The sequence below is a fragment of the Falco rusticolus genome, chromosome 10 (genome assembly GCF_015220075.1).
Source record: "Falco rusticolus isolate bFalRus1 chromosome 10, bFalRus1.pri, whole genome shotgun sequence".
Classification (NCBI taxonomy): domain Eukaryota; kingdom Metazoa; phylum Chordata; class Aves; order Falconiformes; family Falconidae; genus Falco; species Falco rusticolus.
In genome coordinates, this window is record NC_051196.1 from 16633857 (window position 1) to 16652877 (window position 19021).

At 40.0% G+C, this 19021-nt stretch overlaps 2 protein-coding genes across 4 annotated transcripts in view; both read left to right on the forward strand.

Annotated features, from left to right (window-relative positions):
• The window catches only part of NADSYN1 (NAD synthetase 1), a 19145-nt gene extending 3418 nt beyond the window's left edge, over positions 1-15727 (forward strand). The window contains exons 7-21 of one of the 3 annotated variants that reach the window (XM_037402027.1): positions 500-588; positions 2071-2188; positions 3789-3920; positions 4697-4771; positions 4947-5071; positions 5273-5321; positions 5985-6087; positions 6761-6929; positions 7287-7422; positions 8892-8998; positions 9796-9927; positions 10385-10454; positions 11277-11405; positions 12132-12308; positions 15178-15727. In XM_037402027.1, the coding sequence (XP_037257924.1) occupies positions 500-588; positions 2071-2188; positions 3789-3920; positions 4697-4771; positions 4947-5071; positions 5273-5321; positions 5985-6087; positions 6761-6929; positions 7287-7422; positions 8892-8998; positions 9796-9927; positions 10385-10454; positions 11277-11405; positions 12132-12308; positions 15178-15231 (1665 nt within the window). In that variant the 3' untranslated portion in view covers positions 15232-15727. The other 2 variants (XM_037402026.1, XM_037402028.1) reach the window with 2 other exon arrangements.
• Positions 15728-18356: 2629 nt separating this feature from the next.
• The window catches only part of TPCN2 (two pore segment channel 2), a 30860-nt gene continuing 30195 nt past the window's right edge, over positions 18357-19021 (forward strand). The window contains exon 1 of the mRNA XM_037402875.1: positions 18357-18511. Within this exon, the coding sequence (XP_037258772.1) occupies positions 18400-18511 (112 nt within the window). The 5' untranslated portion in view covers positions 18357-18399. The remainder of the gene's footprint in view (positions 18512-19021) is intronic.

A 19021-nucleotide genomic window follows, 5' to 3' on the forward strand; every position in this document is an offset into this window, starting at 1 on the left:
CAGGACCTTGATTGTCTTATTTTGCACAGTTCTGGTACTGAGTTATCTGTGCTTGAGACTAGAAATGAGTATGTGTTTTGAGGTAAAAAAAATAAAATACAAAAATTAATCTCCTTGATTCAGAAGGGTCTAAAATTTAGGTTATTTCCTGCTAAAGCATGAGTGTGCTAGCAAAAGAGAATCTGTTTTGTAGATTGTTTAATTCAAAAGCAGTTGTCCTGCCCTGTCCTGAAGCATTGGATCTGCGTACTACTGAAATTTCAACACAAAGTTTCAGTATGATCCAGAAATGTGCATTTATGGAGTGTTTTTGTTGTTTTTTTTTTAAACTTAAACATTGTATAAAATGAAGGAAGGCGTACTGTGATTGATACTGACTCACTGATTTCACATTAGTGAGTATCCAATTTTTGTATTTTTTTTTTATTTTTAGTTAACTTTTTGAATTGAATAGACTCTTCTATTATGTATGTGTAAGGATGTTCTTGTTTTTTCTCAGGAAACTGTTCCTTTTGGGGATGCAGTGCTAGCAACCAAAGATACCTGTGTAGGAGCAGAAATATGTGAAGAACTCTGGGCACCGAACAGGTAAAGGAGAAGAAGAAATGAAAAGTAAACTAAAACATACCCTGGACCCATGAAATAAATGTTTGGGAAAATCTGCTTATTCTTCTATGTAGTATATCTTCCAGGAAGTGCCAGTAAGCTAAAATATCATTAGGAGCAATAAATACATCACGGGAAAGATTTCACTAGGCTAGGTGCAGCGTGGCAAAAGACGTTTTAAGTGGTTAAGCTAAATTCATTTGAAACAGAAGGTAGGAGAAAAATACAGAAAAGAAGCATAATGCAGAAGTTGGCCTGAGGAAACAAATGACAGGTAACGGGTGCTTGTTTTCCAGGTACTGTTCAGCTTTAGTTCAACCCGAGGTTGAACTTTCCTCTCTGGATCCACCTCTATAATTTGATCTAGGATCAAAGCAACAAAGTTATTTTGTATCAGTTTGTAGTATTGATTCAGTCTGGTAATAATAATCCCCTATTATTGCCAGTTACTGTACCTAGTCTCAAAAATTTGAGACTACTAGTAGGTCTTTTTGTTTTATTTTATTTATTCTTTTTATCTTCGGCTTTGACCAACTTCTCCAAAGCATTCCACTTCACAGGCAAATTGAGCTCCCTTGTATTTGACAGGCTAGAGTGTAGGCTTCTAGGCAACCTCTTTGAGATGCATACTTAACTTTTTTCTGTTTAGCTGTTAGCTTAATCCTTTTGCTTGATTTTTTTTAACAAGCATCAGACAATGCATAAAGACAATGTGGAAGGAAACTACAAAAGGTCACAAAAGGAAAGCAAAGCCTAGTGCCCTTAAGTAATATTTCTTGTTACTATTCCAGTTCCTCTTACAATTTGAAGTTCTTCCCAAAGACAAGTAAGATCCCATTCACAAAGGTCTAGTGTGGTGTGGGGGTGGAGGTATAGTTGCATGAAAGCTGTTGGAGTTAACAGAAAATAAACAAAATGTTCCCGATGTTTTTACAAATCTCTGTTACAGAATTTCATCTCTTTGTAACTGTGGAAGGTGGGGTATGTTACAAAGATGTGATTTTCTTTTTTTTTTTTAGTAATTCTTTCTTTTGACATTGGAAAAGAAAAAAACAGAAGCCTTCTCTTTGTCATGGTTCTGTTTGCTTATGCTTTTGGATTTACTAATAGAGAAGGAAGATGGGACGACTGATCTCACAAGAGTATCTCCACGTTGCCTTTTCAGACCAAGATTGTCTCGCTCTCTCTTTCTTTGAGACCCAGGCTTCTATAAAGCAGAAAGCACTTCATTTAGAACAGAATGAGCAAAAGCCCTTCTGCCTGCTGTGGCCATTACTGGTCTTTGACAGAAGAGTCAGGCAATGAGAGAAAACAGATGTAGAGTGCTGTCCTTATTTGAGCTAAGACATGCGGAAAGCTGACAGTGACGTAGATGGTTTTATTTGTCCTTGGTTTTAAATGATACCTGCAGTATTCACAGCATAGTAGTGCCAGCTGATTTTTTTCTGCCTTTTGCTTTGACAGCCCTCATATTGAAATGGGACTTGATGGTGTGGAAATTTTCACTAACTCTTCAGGGAGTCACCATGTGTTGCGGAAGGCTCACACCCGGGTGGATTTGGTGAATTCTGCCACAGCAAAGGTATACGGCTTTAAAAATATGTATTTATTTTGTTATGCACGTCAATTTTTTTTTATTATTTTTCAAAACTATCTCCTCTCCTCTGACAGGACAGATAGTGAGTGTGGGGCCTTGACAGTCCTTGTTAGTTTCTTGCTTTCTTACCTATAAATGCTTTCCCTGATTGAATCAACTATAGGGGAAGACCTCTCTGGCTGTGGGACTGTACCTCTCTGGGGCACCCTGCTGTATGCCATGCAGTGCTTCGCACTGTTTCCACCTCTGTGAGCCTAAATGCTGTTTGCTGGTCAGCTCTGTCTGGTCTGTGGAACAGCGAACCAAAGAGAGGCCATTTGGTATTTGTACGGGAATAGGGGAGATACAAACCTACCTGTGTGTGTGGGGCGAGCTGCCAGAAGAAATTTCACATGGGAGCAGGTAGTTCTGCACTGGCATGCCAACTACATCATCTGTCTTTCATGCACATCTATAAAGGAGTCAGAATACCTTACAACAGTTTGGTAACTCCCAGCTCTGAAGGATTTATCTGATGTCCTCCATGTTAATTCCATTAAAAGTTGAAGAAAAAAATACTGTGCTTGTATAATGGATAGAAAATAGTTAATCAGAGTAACGGGCATTCAGTAATTGGAGGCATGAAGTGTTGAATCCATTGCATGCAGAGGATAATCAGCTGAAAGGGTGTTGTTGAATACGCATTCTGCATAAAGGGCAAACAACCAGGGGCTGTGGTTTCTCCCTGTAGTTATTTGTGCCTGAAGTCGCCCCCTTATGCAGTTATGTACGGAATTGGCAGCTCATTGCCACTTGGTAGTTCTGTCAGCAGAGGGAGGTATTTTCCTGGCACAGACAGAACCATCCAAAACTCTTCTGCTTACTTAAAGTAACAATTTCTTTCCCAATCTTTGGGTAAATGCTGGTAACTATACTGGGAAGGGGAAATAGAAATCCGTGTTTAAACTCAGGTTTCATTATTTTTTCCCCTATTAGCTTCTTGCTTAAAATATATTCTATCTTTCTACTTTGAAAGCTCTGTTTATTTTAAAGAAGTGAAGACATTTATTTAGACTATAATCCCGTCTAACAGTGATGGAACAAAAATGAAGTAAGGAATGTACTATGAAAAATGTTTGATTTGTACAGCTTCTTTGTCATTGTATTTTAACATGCTTTGGTTATATTTAACATTATCTGCTCTGTCCTCAGATATCAAAACACAACTTGTGTCATCATCTTCCTGCTTTTCTCAATCTTAATTTAAATTTAGCATTTCAATTGAGAAGTGTAGCCCTCCCTATTTGGGCTAAGGGCATGACTCTTGCTAGTAACACATGACTCCTGCCTTCCGATAGTGTGAAAGGGATAGAGCTCACTTACTGCATTTACTTATGTAATTACATGTTTCTGTCCTGTGTATCACATGCAAAATACTTTTTCATATGACAAGAGAGAGCCCCAGCCATAAATCATTCACGATGTAAAGACAGAAGAAGATTATGAGAAGGACAGGAACAGAAAAATAACATTTTGTCTTAATATTCTGTCAGGTGCTATATTCCTAAAAACATTTTTTTTGACTGCATGTTTGTTTTCCTCATAGAATGGTGGAATATACATTTTAGCTAACCAGAAAGGCTGTGATGGTGATCGTCTGTATTACGATGGCTGTGCCATGATTGCGATGAATGGGGAAACAGTTGCACAAGGATCTCAGTTTTCACTCAATGATGTGGTAATATATTCAACTATAGCTTCTTAGTTACTCCTGAAATTAGTATGGCTACACTTAAGCTCAACATTTATCAGACATTCCAGATCCTAGGTCCGTGTCTCTAGACTAAAAAAGATGTATTTTTACTACACTATTAAACTATATCCAAGGTTTTTCCTAATCAGATTGTCCAGACCTGAGCTACAGTACCCTCTCCTGCTTTTGCAAGCAAGGAAGAGCTGTCACAGTGGAGGAATTTAATGAAAAAGTTGGTGTATGCGATCACTATGTTTAGAAGAGACCCTGTTAACTTATATTCCCTTATCTAAGAACAAAAGGACAAAGATTGCAGTGTTCTAATTACGACCTGGTTTGGCAGACAAAAGATTTGATAGCTTAAGCTTTACTTCAAAAAGCCCTTTCTCAGTAGAGTTGTCATCAGAGCTGTAGGTTTCCTCAAATTATGCACATTCATCTTTCCTAGTATGCCTCTTGCTTTGTCCTCTTGTCCTTTGCCACAACTGATGTTGAACCTTTTGTTCAGCCGTCTGATAAGTGCTGTAGATTTGCTGTGGTTTATGAGTGTCCCCGTGCACTCAGCAAAGCGAATCAGTTGTTCTCGCTTTGTATTGTAAATGATTTTACCGAGTCAGAAATAACTTGGAAAGTGAGTATAAAAGTCTGTATTGAAAAGTGGCGTGCATTCTTCCTCCTCAGCGTTTTTCCTAGTCCAGGTCTGTCAAACATTGTTTATCTGTTTGTGTAGAATCAATCTAATATTGAAAGCCTTTCCATAGGAGGTGCTGGTTGCTACTCTGGACTTGGAGGATGTTCGAAGTTACAGAGCAGAGATTTCATCTCGTAACTTAGCGGTAAGAATTCTTTACAGAGGTTATGTTTGTAAACCCTTGCCAAATTTGACTAGTTATTGAATTTAAAAACTATTTGCATTTTTTGATTTTCACAGTATTCTACAGACCTGATGTTGCATAGATATACGTTACATTAAAATTGATGTCTTCCCAATTCTTCTGTACTGTTGCTTAGGCAAGTAAAGTGAATCCTTATCCCAGAGTAAAAGTGAACTTTGCTCTGTCGGGTTCTGATGATGTAGCTGTACCTACTTGTATGCCAATCCAGTGGAGACATCATAGTCCTGAGGAGGAGATCAGGTAAGCACATACTGAATCTGTTGCTTGAAAGTTATTTTGAATTAGACTGCAAAACCTCAAAAAAAAAAAAAAAAAAAGAGATAAGATTCTATTTATATTTAAGTAAAGAAAGTATCTTGTCAGAAGGCGACAGTAAATACATTGACATGCTTAGGTCTTATTCCATAACCCTCCTGGAATAAGCGTATTCTGTAATTTCAGCCTTGGTCCTGCATGTTGGCTTTGGGACTATTTAAGGCGCAGCAAACAGGTAAGAACAACTGGTTTTGTTCTTTGCCTTGGCATACACATCATCTTCTGTGCCATAGGGACAGTACACATTGTGATGTGCTGCTGTTAATGTGAAGAGATGTTAGTCCAAGGTGTAAAGTTTTGAGTTTTTCACTTGGTAGCTCATTCAGGCTTAAAACCTGTATGCAGAATGTGACTTCAGTGTGCTCTTCAGACCTTTACCCTGGGAATCATGCTTTCTTTGAAAGCAACATTCAAGGTTACTTCATAAAGGGAATTTCTTTTTCCTTGAAACACATCTTTTTCAGTAAGGAGAACATTTTAATGGCATACTGGAGATGTTTAAAATAAGCAGAGTGACATGAACTACTAATCTAATAGTGAAATAGGTATGAAAAATTTTATCCTTTTTATGAGCTCTTCTGTCTTACTGTAGAGTGTAGACATACCGAAGGTTTTTCTAGCCAAGGGGTTTATACTGACTACTTATTTCATTATCCAGTCGATGAGAGTTTAAGAGGGTTTGCTAGGCTTGGTTTTTTTGTTTGGTTTTGCCGAGCAGAACATAAGCAGGCTTGAACAATGCATATGTAATTCTTTTATGAGAGTATGTTTCTGAATGGTACAATATGTTTTTTTCTAATTTTGCTATTTGGAACATCTTCCTTGCTCTATTTTCAAGGCAGGATTTCTCCTACCTCTTAGTGGTGGAATTGACAGCTCTGCTACAGCTTGCATAGTGTACTCTATGTGTCGCCAGGTTTGCCTGGCAGTCAAGAATGGAAGTAAGTAGATACACATGTCTAGCGAGCCATGCTCACTAATGGTTATGGACAGGTTAGTATTAGCTGGATGCAATAGATGCAAGAGGTTGTTAATGGTAGACTCTTGCCTAGTTGTTCTCATGGAATCCTTTGTATCTCTTCAGAAATTTCGATAAAAATGTGTGTCCAGGTTTCAGGTTATTTGAATTGGCTTGATAGTTTTCATTTTGTGTTAAGAATCGGGTGTGGAACACAAAACTACTTTCTCCTTAGAATATTATTCATAATCTTGGCTGGTGTAGTTTTGAGGTTTGAGTTTATCATGAGAATTTTCTCCTGTTAAATTCAGCACTACAAAGCATGGTTAGGCATGGTTCAAGCTCTTAAACTGGCTTTAAGTAGACTATATTCATTTAGGTAAGCCTTTGTATATACTGGATCATATTTTCTATGAAGTTTCTTTAAGTTTTAGAACAAAAGAGTTTAATATTTCTGTGCTCAATATTAGGAGCAAGATCAGTAATTCTTTTATTTGATACATGAAAATATCTCTGGGGAGTTAGATGATGGAGTCATTTGTGAGGGGCAGGGTAAAGCTAAATTGGAATACAAGAAATGTACAATATATTTGCATATCCTGGGTAGCAGGCATGCAACAATTTCTGCTCGTTTGTTTCTTTTGCTTTGTCCTCAGATGCAGATGTGCTGGCTGATGCGCGCAGGATTGTGAATGATGAGACCTATGTCCCTGAGGATCCTCGAGAATTTTGCAAGCGGGTCTTTACCACTTGCTACATGGCTAGTGAGAACTCCTGCCAGGATACTTGCAACAGGGCTAAACTTCTGGCTGAGCAAATAGGCAGGTACAAGTCGAGAAGTGCTGGGAAAAAATGTCATGTTCTGGCAAAGACTTTCATATAAAACTTTTGGACTTTAAAATGGGAAAAAATAGGAGAGGAATAGTAGGTGTGTTAATAGGAGTATTACAGACATTATTATTGAAGTGTTTAAATGTGAGGCAAGCTTAGAAGCATTTGGTGAAGGACATGGAAATTTGGAAACAGGCTCTGGAAAGTGTATTCTTTCCTACATTTGTTCATACCAGATCTGAGCTGCTAGCAGCCTTAAAATGTCATTTTGTGTTGGTGTTGCTTTTTTTAATGCAATTTTATATAGCCAGATTGTGCTAGCTGAGTCACTTCTGTTTGAATTCTTCTCAGTTATCACATCAATCTGAACATAGATGCAGCTGTGAAAGCTCTTTTGGGAATTTTCAGCATGGTGACAGGTCGAACTCCCTGTTTTTCTGTCTATGGAGGGAGCAGCAGGGAAAACACGGCACTCCAGAATGTGCAGGTATGTTTCCTGTAGGCTGAATGAGGTCAGACCCATTTGTTTCTTGGATTATTTTGAAAGAATAGAAAATGATAAAGTAGCAAGGGGGCCTTTCATTTGTATTGCTGTGAAAACCTGAACTTGTGGTGTGTCCACAACATGGGCTTCCAGTAAATAGTTGTCTGCAGCAGGAGTCTACAATCCCATGTTACTCAGCATACCGAGATAATTATTGTTTGTGACTTTTATAGGATGGTCATAAAGAAATAATACACACGTGTATTCCATCAATAGCATTGGTCTAGATGCTGTTTAGAAAAGCATCCCAGCAGCAAGGTGCCAGGTCAGGAAAATGAGTAGCAAAGTATTCTAATAGACAAGTGTGATTCCAGTAAGATTGTGGCATGTCAGGGCTCAAAAATATTGCTGATAGTGTACTAGACTTTCCTCTGGTGAATGTTCACAGCCTTTAAAAGGCTCTGTGTGAGGTGTCAAGCTTACCCATTCCAACTCCTTGATGCTCTCAGTTTTAGAATGTGGAATTTATTTTTTTTTTACGTGAGGAGGTATTTAACCTTCAATAGGCTTATAAAATGCAGCTTAAATACACATTTCCGGTTATGCATTTTCATTGTGTCGGAACAGATTGGTTCTGTGCCTGAGTAGTGCTGGTGTACATATCCTATAGAGTCACAGAAAACTTAGGTCCCTAGTGACTTCTAGTCCCTGGCTCCAGTTGTACCTTTCGTTATCTTGATAGCTTTCTTCTTGGCCTGTTCTTAAAAGCTTCCAACCCAATAAGAAACTCTGTTTTAATTCTGGCTAAATGTTGATTGTTGTGTTTGATAGTTTTTGTTAGCTGAGGACTTGATCTTTCTTCCCCTGCTGTTATTGGAGAAATCCAGCTGTCTCCTCTGGAAGCAAACAGTGAATCCTTGGTCAGCTTTTTGGCGATGGGATAGGCATTAGTCACAGAGAAGTGTGGCGATTTGCTTAACGCCACATGCAGTTGTGGGTAGAGCTGGAGGCTAAATCTCAGGTCTGTTTGGTATTGTTACCATCCTTAGAAAAAGTTGAGTTTCGGAGTGGGGACAAAAGCATAGAGAACTTTTTACAAATTTTATGTAAATAAATGCCTTTAGTCTAATATTCCATAAAAGTGTGTGGTAGACAGATGGTTCATCTGCATACTTCGTGGATCCATATTAGTGCTTGTAGGAGGTAGAAAATGGCAACTACTCCCCATAATGCAATTCAGAGTAGAATAAACTTGCTCAGTCATGTAAGTCTGTGGGAGTGGCAGGTAGTAAACCTAGCTTTCCTCTGTGCGTTTGGCATCTTCTCCACAAGACCATACTTCTCACAGTAACACTTTCCCTCTGGCATGATGTTCTTTATGGGTTTATTTACAGAACTGATTAATAAAAGCAACTGGGGAGAAATTAACTGTGCTCTGTAAATTTGCTTTTTTTTTTTATTTTGCTTTGCAGGCTAGAATAAGAATGGTCCTTGCCTACCTGTTTGCTCAGCTGACACTTTGGACTCGTGGGATGCCAGGGGGACTCCTAGTGCTAGGGTCAGCCAATGTGGATGAAAGGTTGGTGAAAGTTAGGAATGTAAAACCAGGTGAACTGGGAACAGGTCACTGAATTTCCTTGCAACTCTACCAAATCCCAGTGTAGATCATTACTCAGAAGAGGTAACAAGCTAAGAATATACCAATAGCTGTAGAATTAATGAAAACAGTTGAACCTGCCTGAATGGAAAATTGTGTATTTTTCAGAAGTTTAACAAAAGTATTGTCTTTGGTTCTCCAATAAAATGCTGTTCCATAGATGTTTACAGTAGAGCTCGCCTGTACAGTTACGAGCTTAACCTTCCAGTCTGTTGTTTGCTGTGTTTTCAATTACTGTATTAGGAATGAAGTTGTGAAATTTGAGTTGAAAAACAGGTTTTAAAAATCCAGAGTACTGTTATTAGAGCCAACTATTTGAAGATTAAAGCAATCCCCATAAGATTATGGGATTAATCTCTCAAACTGTGAAAGTAGCGTGTGCTGATTCTGTGGAGTGTTTGGGCATTTGTTTTTTTAATTGGTCAGGACAATATTTTAATTGTTTTGCATCAGATGTGTTACCTTAACATGGGCAGTTCTGCAGTGCTTCATAATTTCTTAAAAAACAGTCTTCCTTCTCCTGGCAAATTCATGGCTTTAGGGTAGCCCCATTGCAGCTGAATATGTTTGTCCCTTGTGTATAAATATATTAACAATATGCAGTCTGTTTCTTCATGTCTTTATACCACAGATACATTGTCTATAGTATAAAGGATTATATATTATACTAACGTTACATTATTCTTTACTGTTACTATATAAAATTCTCTCTTGCTTAGTCTCCGAGGTTACTTGACAAAATATGATTGCTCAAGTGCTGATATCAATCCCATTGGCGGAATCAGCAAGACTGATTTGAGGAACTTCATACAATATTGTATTGAAAATTTTCAGCTCACTGCCCTCAGAAGGTGAGTAGTGAAGCAGTAGTATTTGGTGACTGTATTTGTATGCAGCATATTGTAGACTTCATAGTTTGGGTTTCTCAGCTAACAGAGCTGAGCTGCAGTAATATTGCAAAAGTTAATAAAGAAAAGTATTCTGCACATCCCTCTGTTTTTGAATGATTGTGTAGGCTTACGCAATGTAAATTGCTGGGTGCTGAAAATGCCGCCAGTCTCAAAAGTTACTGCATACAAGCGTTTGTGGTGTTAATTCCACTGAAGGAACTGTTTGAACTGGATGCTTTATTTTTTTGTTATAAAGTGTCGCTTTTTAAACCTGGAACAAGTTGAAAGTATGATTTCTTCAGAGTTTTTTAGCCCTTTAGAGTTTTGAATAAAGCACTTAATTTTTATCATACCAGACTGTTAACTAGTACTCATGAGGCTGGATAGAATTAATGTTTTGTTGGTTTTTTTTTTACAGCATCATGTCAGCTCCACCCACTGCGGAGTTAGAGCCTCTGGTGGATGGACAAGTGACTCAAACTGATGAGGTAATGGGCAGTGACTTTAAAATGTTCTGGTAAGCTTTATCCCAAAGTTTGGTTTCTGTCCAGGAACTACTGTTTGCTCTTGTATATATCCATGCTTGCTGACAAGCATGTTATACATGGTCTTAAAGCTGCTAACAAGGCACTAGTATCCCACACCAGCCTTATCCATGTTGAAAACAGTTTCCAAAACACCAGATTAACTTCTTTTGAATTATTTTATGTTTTGAGCACTTAGAAGGATGGGTGTTCTGAAATTCCCTTTGTTTTTTAAAGTTTCTTATTTCTTAATATCAAAAGGGGGTCAGTCAGGGCCTTACTGCTATTGAAATGACTGGTGGCAAAGCCCTTCCTCTTGTCCCTGTGCCTGTCTCTTTGCTAGCCACCTGGATAAGAGAGGACTGGTAAGCCTAAACCTCCAAGGGCTGTTGGATGTTTAACTGTAGGGTGTTGTAAAACTCTTTATGATAAAGCAAAGGGTTGCTGAACTAGAATTAATGTTTGTTGGGTTTTTTTTTTCATTTGGCCTTACCTTACTGATACACACTACATTTAAGGGAAAGTGAACAAGTATTTCTCAGGAAAGAAATGTTTTCATTGGCCAAATCAAATACATTCATAGAAGAATTTCAAATCTCATTTCAGAGAGATTAAATTCCCCCCCGCCCCCTACTCAAAATTACTCTCTCTTTGTCTTTTTTATCATTTGCAATTTAATTTTGGTGTTTCTTTGATTAAACTGGGTTATTGTAATTGCTCCATGAACCAGTAATTAAAATTTGTGTAGTTAATATTTTCAGTGACTTTCCGTGTGTTTGATTTCAGGCAGATATGGGGATGACATACGCAGAGCTCTCAGTCTATGGCAAATTAAGAAAAATTGCAAAGGCTGGACCATACAGTATGTTCTGTAAGCTGATTAATATGTGGAAGGAAATCTGTTCTCCAAGAGAGGTATTATACAAAAAAAAAAAATCAAATCATGCAATGTCTTCACCAAAATAGAGTATGTCTGAAGAAAAGTCGAGTAGAGTTCCCTTTAACTGAAGGGGACAGTGAATTATTCTGTGTTTAGAGATTATTCTACAACTGTAGCAGAATATGCTGGAAAAACTGGTATGCATCTCTAAAATTAAAGGAGCTTGTTGTCTGTGTTGCAAACTGTTAGAACGGTAATTGGGTAATTTGAAAACAATTACTTCAGAACTATACCTTCAGGGCAAAATTATTCTCTGAAATATACATGGCTAACTACTCTTGAAGCCTTTGGTTATGTATTCTGAGACAGAAAATGGCTCTTGCTTTGAAAGAATATGTATGCTGAAGAGGTATCAGCTTTGCTGTTACGCAGTTCTTGCCTTCTTGCATAAGAAGTGCGTAAAGGAAAAAGTTCAGATTGTTACCTGAATTGCAGAGGCCAGTGCTTACTGTTAGATTTCTTACAAGGCACTTCTTCACTGGTAAATAATAGAGACCGAGGTAGTGTCTGAAAATGGTCTTAAATGCCTCCCACAAGTGGGGTCATCCATGGTGATTCATACTAGTAGTGGTCGATACTTTCTATAAATGTTAATGTGGATGTGTAAAGCTAGAACACAGTCTCCAAAATACTGTTCTCCTCTAAATTTTTAAATACTAAGGAACTTCATCTGAATAAAAGCTATATTCTTTGTACACCAGGTGGCATCAAAGGTTAAGCATTTCTTCAGGATGTATTCTGTTAACAGACATAAAATGACCACTCTGACTCCTTCCTACCACGCTGAAAACTACAGTCCAGATGACAACCGATTTGACCTCAGGCCTTTCCTTTATAATACTACATGGTCCTGGCAATTCAGGTGCATAGATGAACAGGTAAATGTCCTCTACTTCATGATTGGTTTTATATTTAGAGTCCTTGCAATGGGACTCTAGTTCCAGTGAGTCTCCAGCAGAAGACAGATTACCATATAGGATGATAATTATTACAGAAATAACTTGTGATCATTTTTTTCACATAACTGTGAGGCTAAGAGTTCTCAGGTTTCAGTGTAGGCTGGCTTGTTTTTTTTTTCATTGTTAAATACAACTTGTCATATTGTTGTGAAAGTAAGAAAAAAAAACAAAAAAGAAAATATATGTACTGAAGCCAGAAACTAATACGTATACCCATATTCATGAAGTCTTGTGCTAATGCGGAGAACAAGCTTATGTGTTTCGGTTTCATTTCAGGACTTGTCTGAAGGGATCTGTTTAATTGCAGGATTAAGGCTTGACCTACATCTGCGTGGGAAAAGCCAGTAAGCGGCAGCAGTTCATTGTGAATGCTTCTCCCACCTACATCTGCAACAGTTCCTTTTTTGAACCTCAAGTCAGTTGACTCACAAATATGTGTTTGCTCAAATACAGCAACATTAATGGTACAGTGCTTAGTTTGAGCACTGTGAGGTGTGGAGGGGCTCAAGCAACTATTGGAACCATGCTTAACATTTTGTAGTTTTTAGTCACACCTTTTGACGTTATTTTAATGCATTTTTCTGATATTAAGTGCTGGGCTTAAGAATTTTAGCACCTTGAAGTTTTCTGTGCCAGAGACTTTACACCTCAGTTGCTTTTAAGAATATGTTTATATATGTAATAAAATATTAATTCCCTCGTCTCAGAAATGCCAGACATGCTGTAATAGTGTTTTACTACGTTGAAACTTAGGATAAAAGCTACCACGTGCAGTGCTTTTTTGTAGGTCTGCATGGTGGGGTTTTTTCCATCATTTTGGACTTTTTCCCTCTCAAGTCCAGGACAAAAGTTCTTTTGGCTTCAGTGTTGGTTAAAATATTTTTGTAGGGTTTGGACCAAAATGTAATTATTTTATGCTTACAGTAAATGCGATTAAGATCTTCTAATGATCCAGGATATTGTTGTACTCTTTAAGTAGATTTGTTTGTAATGGCAGTTGTGCTATGCAAGGGTACTAGCCATTGCAATTTACTTTGGAAAGCTGGGAGTCGACTTTGGGGAAGAATCTTTTATGTAGGCAACAGTAACCTGAACTGATTAAGTTCAGCAGTAACCTGAACTGATAACCGATTGTTACGGATAGCTTTTTGCAGGACTGGAAAATAATGACTTGCAAGTAGAGACTGCCCTATTCAAGAAAGGAAGTACTGTAAGGGTTTCCGTGTACTGTGCGTGTTCAGCACAATTGTAATTCTGAAGACAATCACTCTCTAGGACAACGTCTCACTGATAATTATGCTCCTGGGAGTTAAGTGGCACTTAAGGTTTTTCTGGCATAGGAACAGGACTGTGAAAATAAGGCATAAACTCTAATGACATAAACCCCACCTTTAGTTAGGTAATGCCAGGTTTCCTGTAGGAGAGTCATGTTACAGCCTGAGCTCGTTTCTGAAGGGAAATGGTTTGAAGTGCTAATGGTGGAGAAATCTGTTGGATTTGTGGAAAGGACTTTTCTACTTCAGATGTTTGTAGTGTAGTGAAGCCAATGTAGTTATCCGCTGTTTTAAGTGCAAAACTCCCTCTGTATCTGCTGCAGAAGGAACAGGAGTAAGAGGAAGTTGAGATCATAGTGCTTGCTGGGAATTGCTGGATTTGCCCTTGGAGTCTTAATGTCATTTGGCTCTAGCTGAAGGTTCCACCTGGGTGATAAAATTTCTAGTGGTTTAGAGCAACCTAGGAACTCCAGTAGCACTGTCTAGCTTCTGCCTTTGATTTTAGGATGTGTGGTCAAAGTATGTGTGTTAAGGTAAAGGGCGTGTGGTGAGAGCATGTGCTTCAACTGTTTCTAGGTGCCAAAATGTTTGTTGGGATTTTAATAGCTGGCATAATTTGAAGGAACTGTGACACAGCTCAGAAGAAAGCTGGCACACCTACCCGCAAGGATTAGGTATCTGCAGTCTGTCCTCTGCTTTGTCCAGTGCTTACTGGTCGTACCACAAGATCAGCTGCATTTGGTCAAACCAAAAGATTTATCAACCTGAGTATCATTGTGTGTCTCTTGTGAACAGTAGCAGATGCTGAAGAAAGAACACAAGAACAGGGAATTTATAATAAGACCTTCCCTATATATCCCCATAGATTTGAGGCATGTAGAACTGAATTTTCTAGAGTTAGAGATAACGTGCAGAACATTGTGTTTAGTTTGTGCTTTTGGGTCTACCCTCCCAAGAGTTTGTAGAATCTAAGTAACAGCTTAGCTTAATATAAGGTAATTGCTTTTCTTACATTTTAAGAACAGTGAAGGTCGGTTTCATGAAATTGTGTATATGTGCATGAAAAGCATTTCTTTCCTGTGTTCATTTTAATTATTCTAGGTTCTCAGTTACGGGCAGGGTTCCAAGTTACAGCCTGATCTGATCTGATCTGACAGCTGGCACTGAAAGAGGCAGTCTTGCCTCCCTGTCTCTCCTGGCTTCTGAGATGGCTTTGGTGCTTCTCTCACTCCTTGGTCAGCCAACTGAAGTCACCAAACTGACAAAAAACTAGGAAGTGATGGGAGCATGGAGCTGGGGGGAGGTTAAAGGGGATGGGTGGGAAGAAAGTTTGACCTTCTCTTTTGACTGCAACTAACACCTTGTTTGGCTCAGTTGTCCCTTAGAGCATATCGTGCAGCCAGCTGCTGGTAAATCTGGGCTCTATACTGTTTTGCGATGGAAGTCTGAGAAGGTGGGAGACTTTAAATACGAATGAATTTTTACTACTGAATCAGTTTCCTTTTAACTTCCAGGTGTCTAAGCTAGAAAAAAAGGAAGGAATTTCTCTAGTCGAAGACGTGGACTGATTTGCTATCTTGTTTAACTGTGGTAATTAATTTGCTCAACCAAATGTTCGAAACTGGAGTGTACTGTGATGAGGAGCCGAGGTGACCGAAACAATTGTTGAGATGACCATTGTAAACGGTAGTTGTCATCAAGTCCTGGGTTTTTTTGTTTTGCTTGATGTTTCTTATTTGCCTATTTTTTTTAATTGGCTCCCTGTTTTGTTCCAAATATACTTAAACCATAGTTTGGCTAAGGAATAATTTCTTAAGTCTTTTCTTCAACTACTTGAGTTAATTGCCTTTAGTTGAAAATATTTGGATAAGCCCATAAATCATAAATAAATGCAGGTAGTCTTTTGTGAAAGTGAATACACATATTAAGTTTGGTTCTAATAATTGGGATATGAATTTTGAGTAACACTCAGCTGAAAGTATAAGATTTTAACAGTTCTGGCATGTGCTGTTGAGGGAAAAACTTGTTTTATTTTGCAATAAACTTGTGATTCTATAATACTAATTGACTCAGTCTTTATTTTACATGTTTTTTTATTTTTCTAGCATTGGCTATGTAGACTGGTCCAGTGTTTTGAATGGCCACATAAGGTCTAATTCAGCAAGGTATTGGAAGCATGTCTAACTTGAAGCAGATAGGTAATCTCCTTGTTAGCGGGATTCAAATTAGAGTTCAGCTTCTTGTTTTATGTCTGCTTGCTGTGTAACTTGTGACGATTAAGTTTAAAATCTCTTTCTTAGTTTTCTCAGAGAGGAGTAATACCTACTTCATCAGGATATTTAATTGTTATTGCTTTCCAAGATCCTCATCTGTATTTTAAGGGTTCTGAATAAAGTTGGCATGGTGTCTTTTCCCTCCTGGCATTTTTGATGTGTAAAGAGAACTTGGTGTACCTGAAATAAGAAATGTCTTCTGGTGCATGGTGTCTTGAATAGAGAGGACACACGTTTGGTATCCATGCCATTGTTGTCATTACTCTGTGCTCTTCTGCTACCTGTCCATGAGCTGTCATCTGTTACTGGCCATGAGCAGCTGGACTTGCCCACATGATCCTTTTACTGTTGGAATCGGTCTTGCTGGGTGTAAAACATCTGGAAATGGTGTGAATATTGCAGAATGAAGTATAAAGCCTTTGAGTTTGTGTTACCCACCTTTCACCTACTGTTTTCAGAAAGTTATTTTAACTTCATGACTTTGCTGATCTTAAATTTGTCCAGTGCTTGGAGCAGTAAGAGAAGGTATAAAGATAGGCTTGTTCCTTCACTTGAGTCCCTTTTCTGCTTGTTCATTTAATGTTTGGCTATTTCTGTTTGTTTTATTTGTTTGTTTTGGTTTGTTTTTTTTAATTTGATTTCAAAGGTGGGCTTTTAGTAGGGGAAACTGGAAATGCATTTCTGAGGTTCTGGGGGGCAAACAATGCTGGAACTGTGACAGCAGGGGAGCTTAGACCAAGCGAGACTTTTGTTAAAATGGTTGTACATTGTGCTAATGGAAAATGCTCAAGGGCATGTTCTCCACATTTTTCCGCAAACCAGAAAGGCAAAGTTGATTTACTTGGTGTTAAAGATGCTGCATTGTTCTTGGTGGGTTTATTATATGTTATTCATTTAAATACATAGCTAACTTACCTTAGTGGATGTTGCTGGTACTAAGAATGTATATGTTTGTCTGACGGACAACCCCAGGTGAGATTTGCCTTCCTGCACAATCAGTTGGGCCCTTCCACTTCCCCTTCCAGCCAGTGAGAGCAGATGAATTTTGAACAGAAGTTCAGAAATCTGTTGTATACTTGAAAGCTGCTTATTTGTGTTTTTCTTCCAGAAGTTACTGATTCTCCTTCCTGACAATCACAGAAGAGGAAAGAAGGAAACATTTGCTTTCATTTAAATAAAAAATAATACCAAAAATAATACAATGTTTATATGTGCATCCTGTTACTGTGGTTACCCTGAATATTTCAGATACTTAGTGAAAGGACACTTGTGTTCCTCAGCAGCAGCACTTGCAGCGTGTGTGCAAATTGCATTTTATTTCTCATCTGCTAGTGCTGAGTACAGATTGCATCAGCCCACCCTACTTTCCTTTTACTATCCTGAAATTTTCCCTGTACATGTTCTGTCTGATACCTCTAGTTAAACTTCTCGTTTATTCGTGCTTTGTTCTCTACTGAGAATGGGAAAGAACTGTAACGTGTAGTTGCTGACATTCACTTTTTACTAGTGATGACGGTTATGGTAATGTCACAGAGTTTTCCTTTTTATCTTTATCTCCCCAAAAAGGCTGGTTCTTACCCCAACTTATTTAGAAATCAGCATAAAGCTCTAATGTTTTCTTTTTACCCATCAGTTGTGCAACTGAAAGCAAAAACTACCCCACTGCTCATTAAAAAGTATAGGATGGACTTACTTTTATGGCTCTGGTTGGAGTATTGAATTGATGCGCTTTCGTGTTTATCCTTATGCTGCCATAGCTCCCCGTACCTGGCAGGAAAGTGTGTGTAGCTTCAAAATATGCCGACATCTACTCTTTAGAGCAGCTTTATGAAATTCAACAGTGCAAGTGTGTATGAGAGGACCGTGGGGAAAGGGGGAGAGTAGCAGAAGGGAAGAAGCGTGTCCTAGCAGCCGAAGTAGCCTAAGCTACATTCATACTTGCTTCTGCGATGCCTAGGTGACAAAATAAAAATTCAATACTTTCTGCGACTAGGGATGTAGATGATTACCGAAGCATGTGACTATAATGTTCTCCTCACAATTATTCTCTCCGTGAATCCTACCCCCAGGCCCGTGCGGTCTCAGTGTTCCGCGGCTCCCCGAGGCAGCCACTGACTAGAGGTACTGAGTTTACAGCTGCCGTCAGGTAAAAAAGCTGCAACTTTTGTGCAATTTTTTTTTTTTCTTTAATCTTTAACGTCTCCTGGGATCTGCTCTCGTTAATTCCGGTGAAGAACCCCCGCTTCTTCCGAGGGAGGCCCCTGAGGCGGAGGGCGGGCCCGACCTGCGGCGGCAGCCCCGGGGCGGCGGGAGGAGCCGCGCTCCCGCCCTGCCCCGGCAGCGGTCACGTGCAGCGGGCGGGGCCGCCGGGCGGGCGCAGCCCTCCCGTCCCGCCCCCGCCTCCGTCCCATCCCCTCGCACCCCGGCGGCGGCGGCACGGCGGGAGCTCGCTGCTTGCTGCCGATGGAAGTGGGTGCCGGCGCTGAGGCTGAGCCGCTGTTGCCCCCGCGCAGCTGGCGAGCCGGCCGGGGGCTGCGGCGGGCCGGTGGCGGTGCCCGCTCCGCCGCGGAGGACGGTGAGTGCGGTGGGGCGGGCGGGGGCGGCGTGCCCGGGGCCCGGCACCGCGGGCCGGGCGGGCGGCGCTGAGGTGGCCGGTGCCTGAGGCGGTGAGGAGGCCGGCGCGCCTCTTGCCTTTCCCCCCGCGCTGCCGCTCTCCGGGCAGCGGGCGGGCCGGGCCATGGAGGAGCGAAGCCCCCGGCCTGCGGCGGGGCCGAGTCTCGGCGGGGGTCGCCGCCCCGTCGGTTTTCGGCGGCAGCTCCGCCTGGGCCGGTGCTGAGGGATCCGCCGCGGTCGCCCGGGCTGGCTGAGCCGCTATCGCAGACCTTAGGTACAAGCCTTGCCCTGCTGCAGCGTGAGACTTGATTTTATGTCCCCCAATTATTTATTTATTATTTTAACGTGCTGGCAAGTTTTTTTTCTGTAACTCGGCGAACGTCAGAGGTCTGGCTTCTCAATTTCCCCAGGAAAGGCTCCTTTGGAGACCTCAAGTTCTCTATTTCCAGGGTATCATCACTGAAGTGAACCT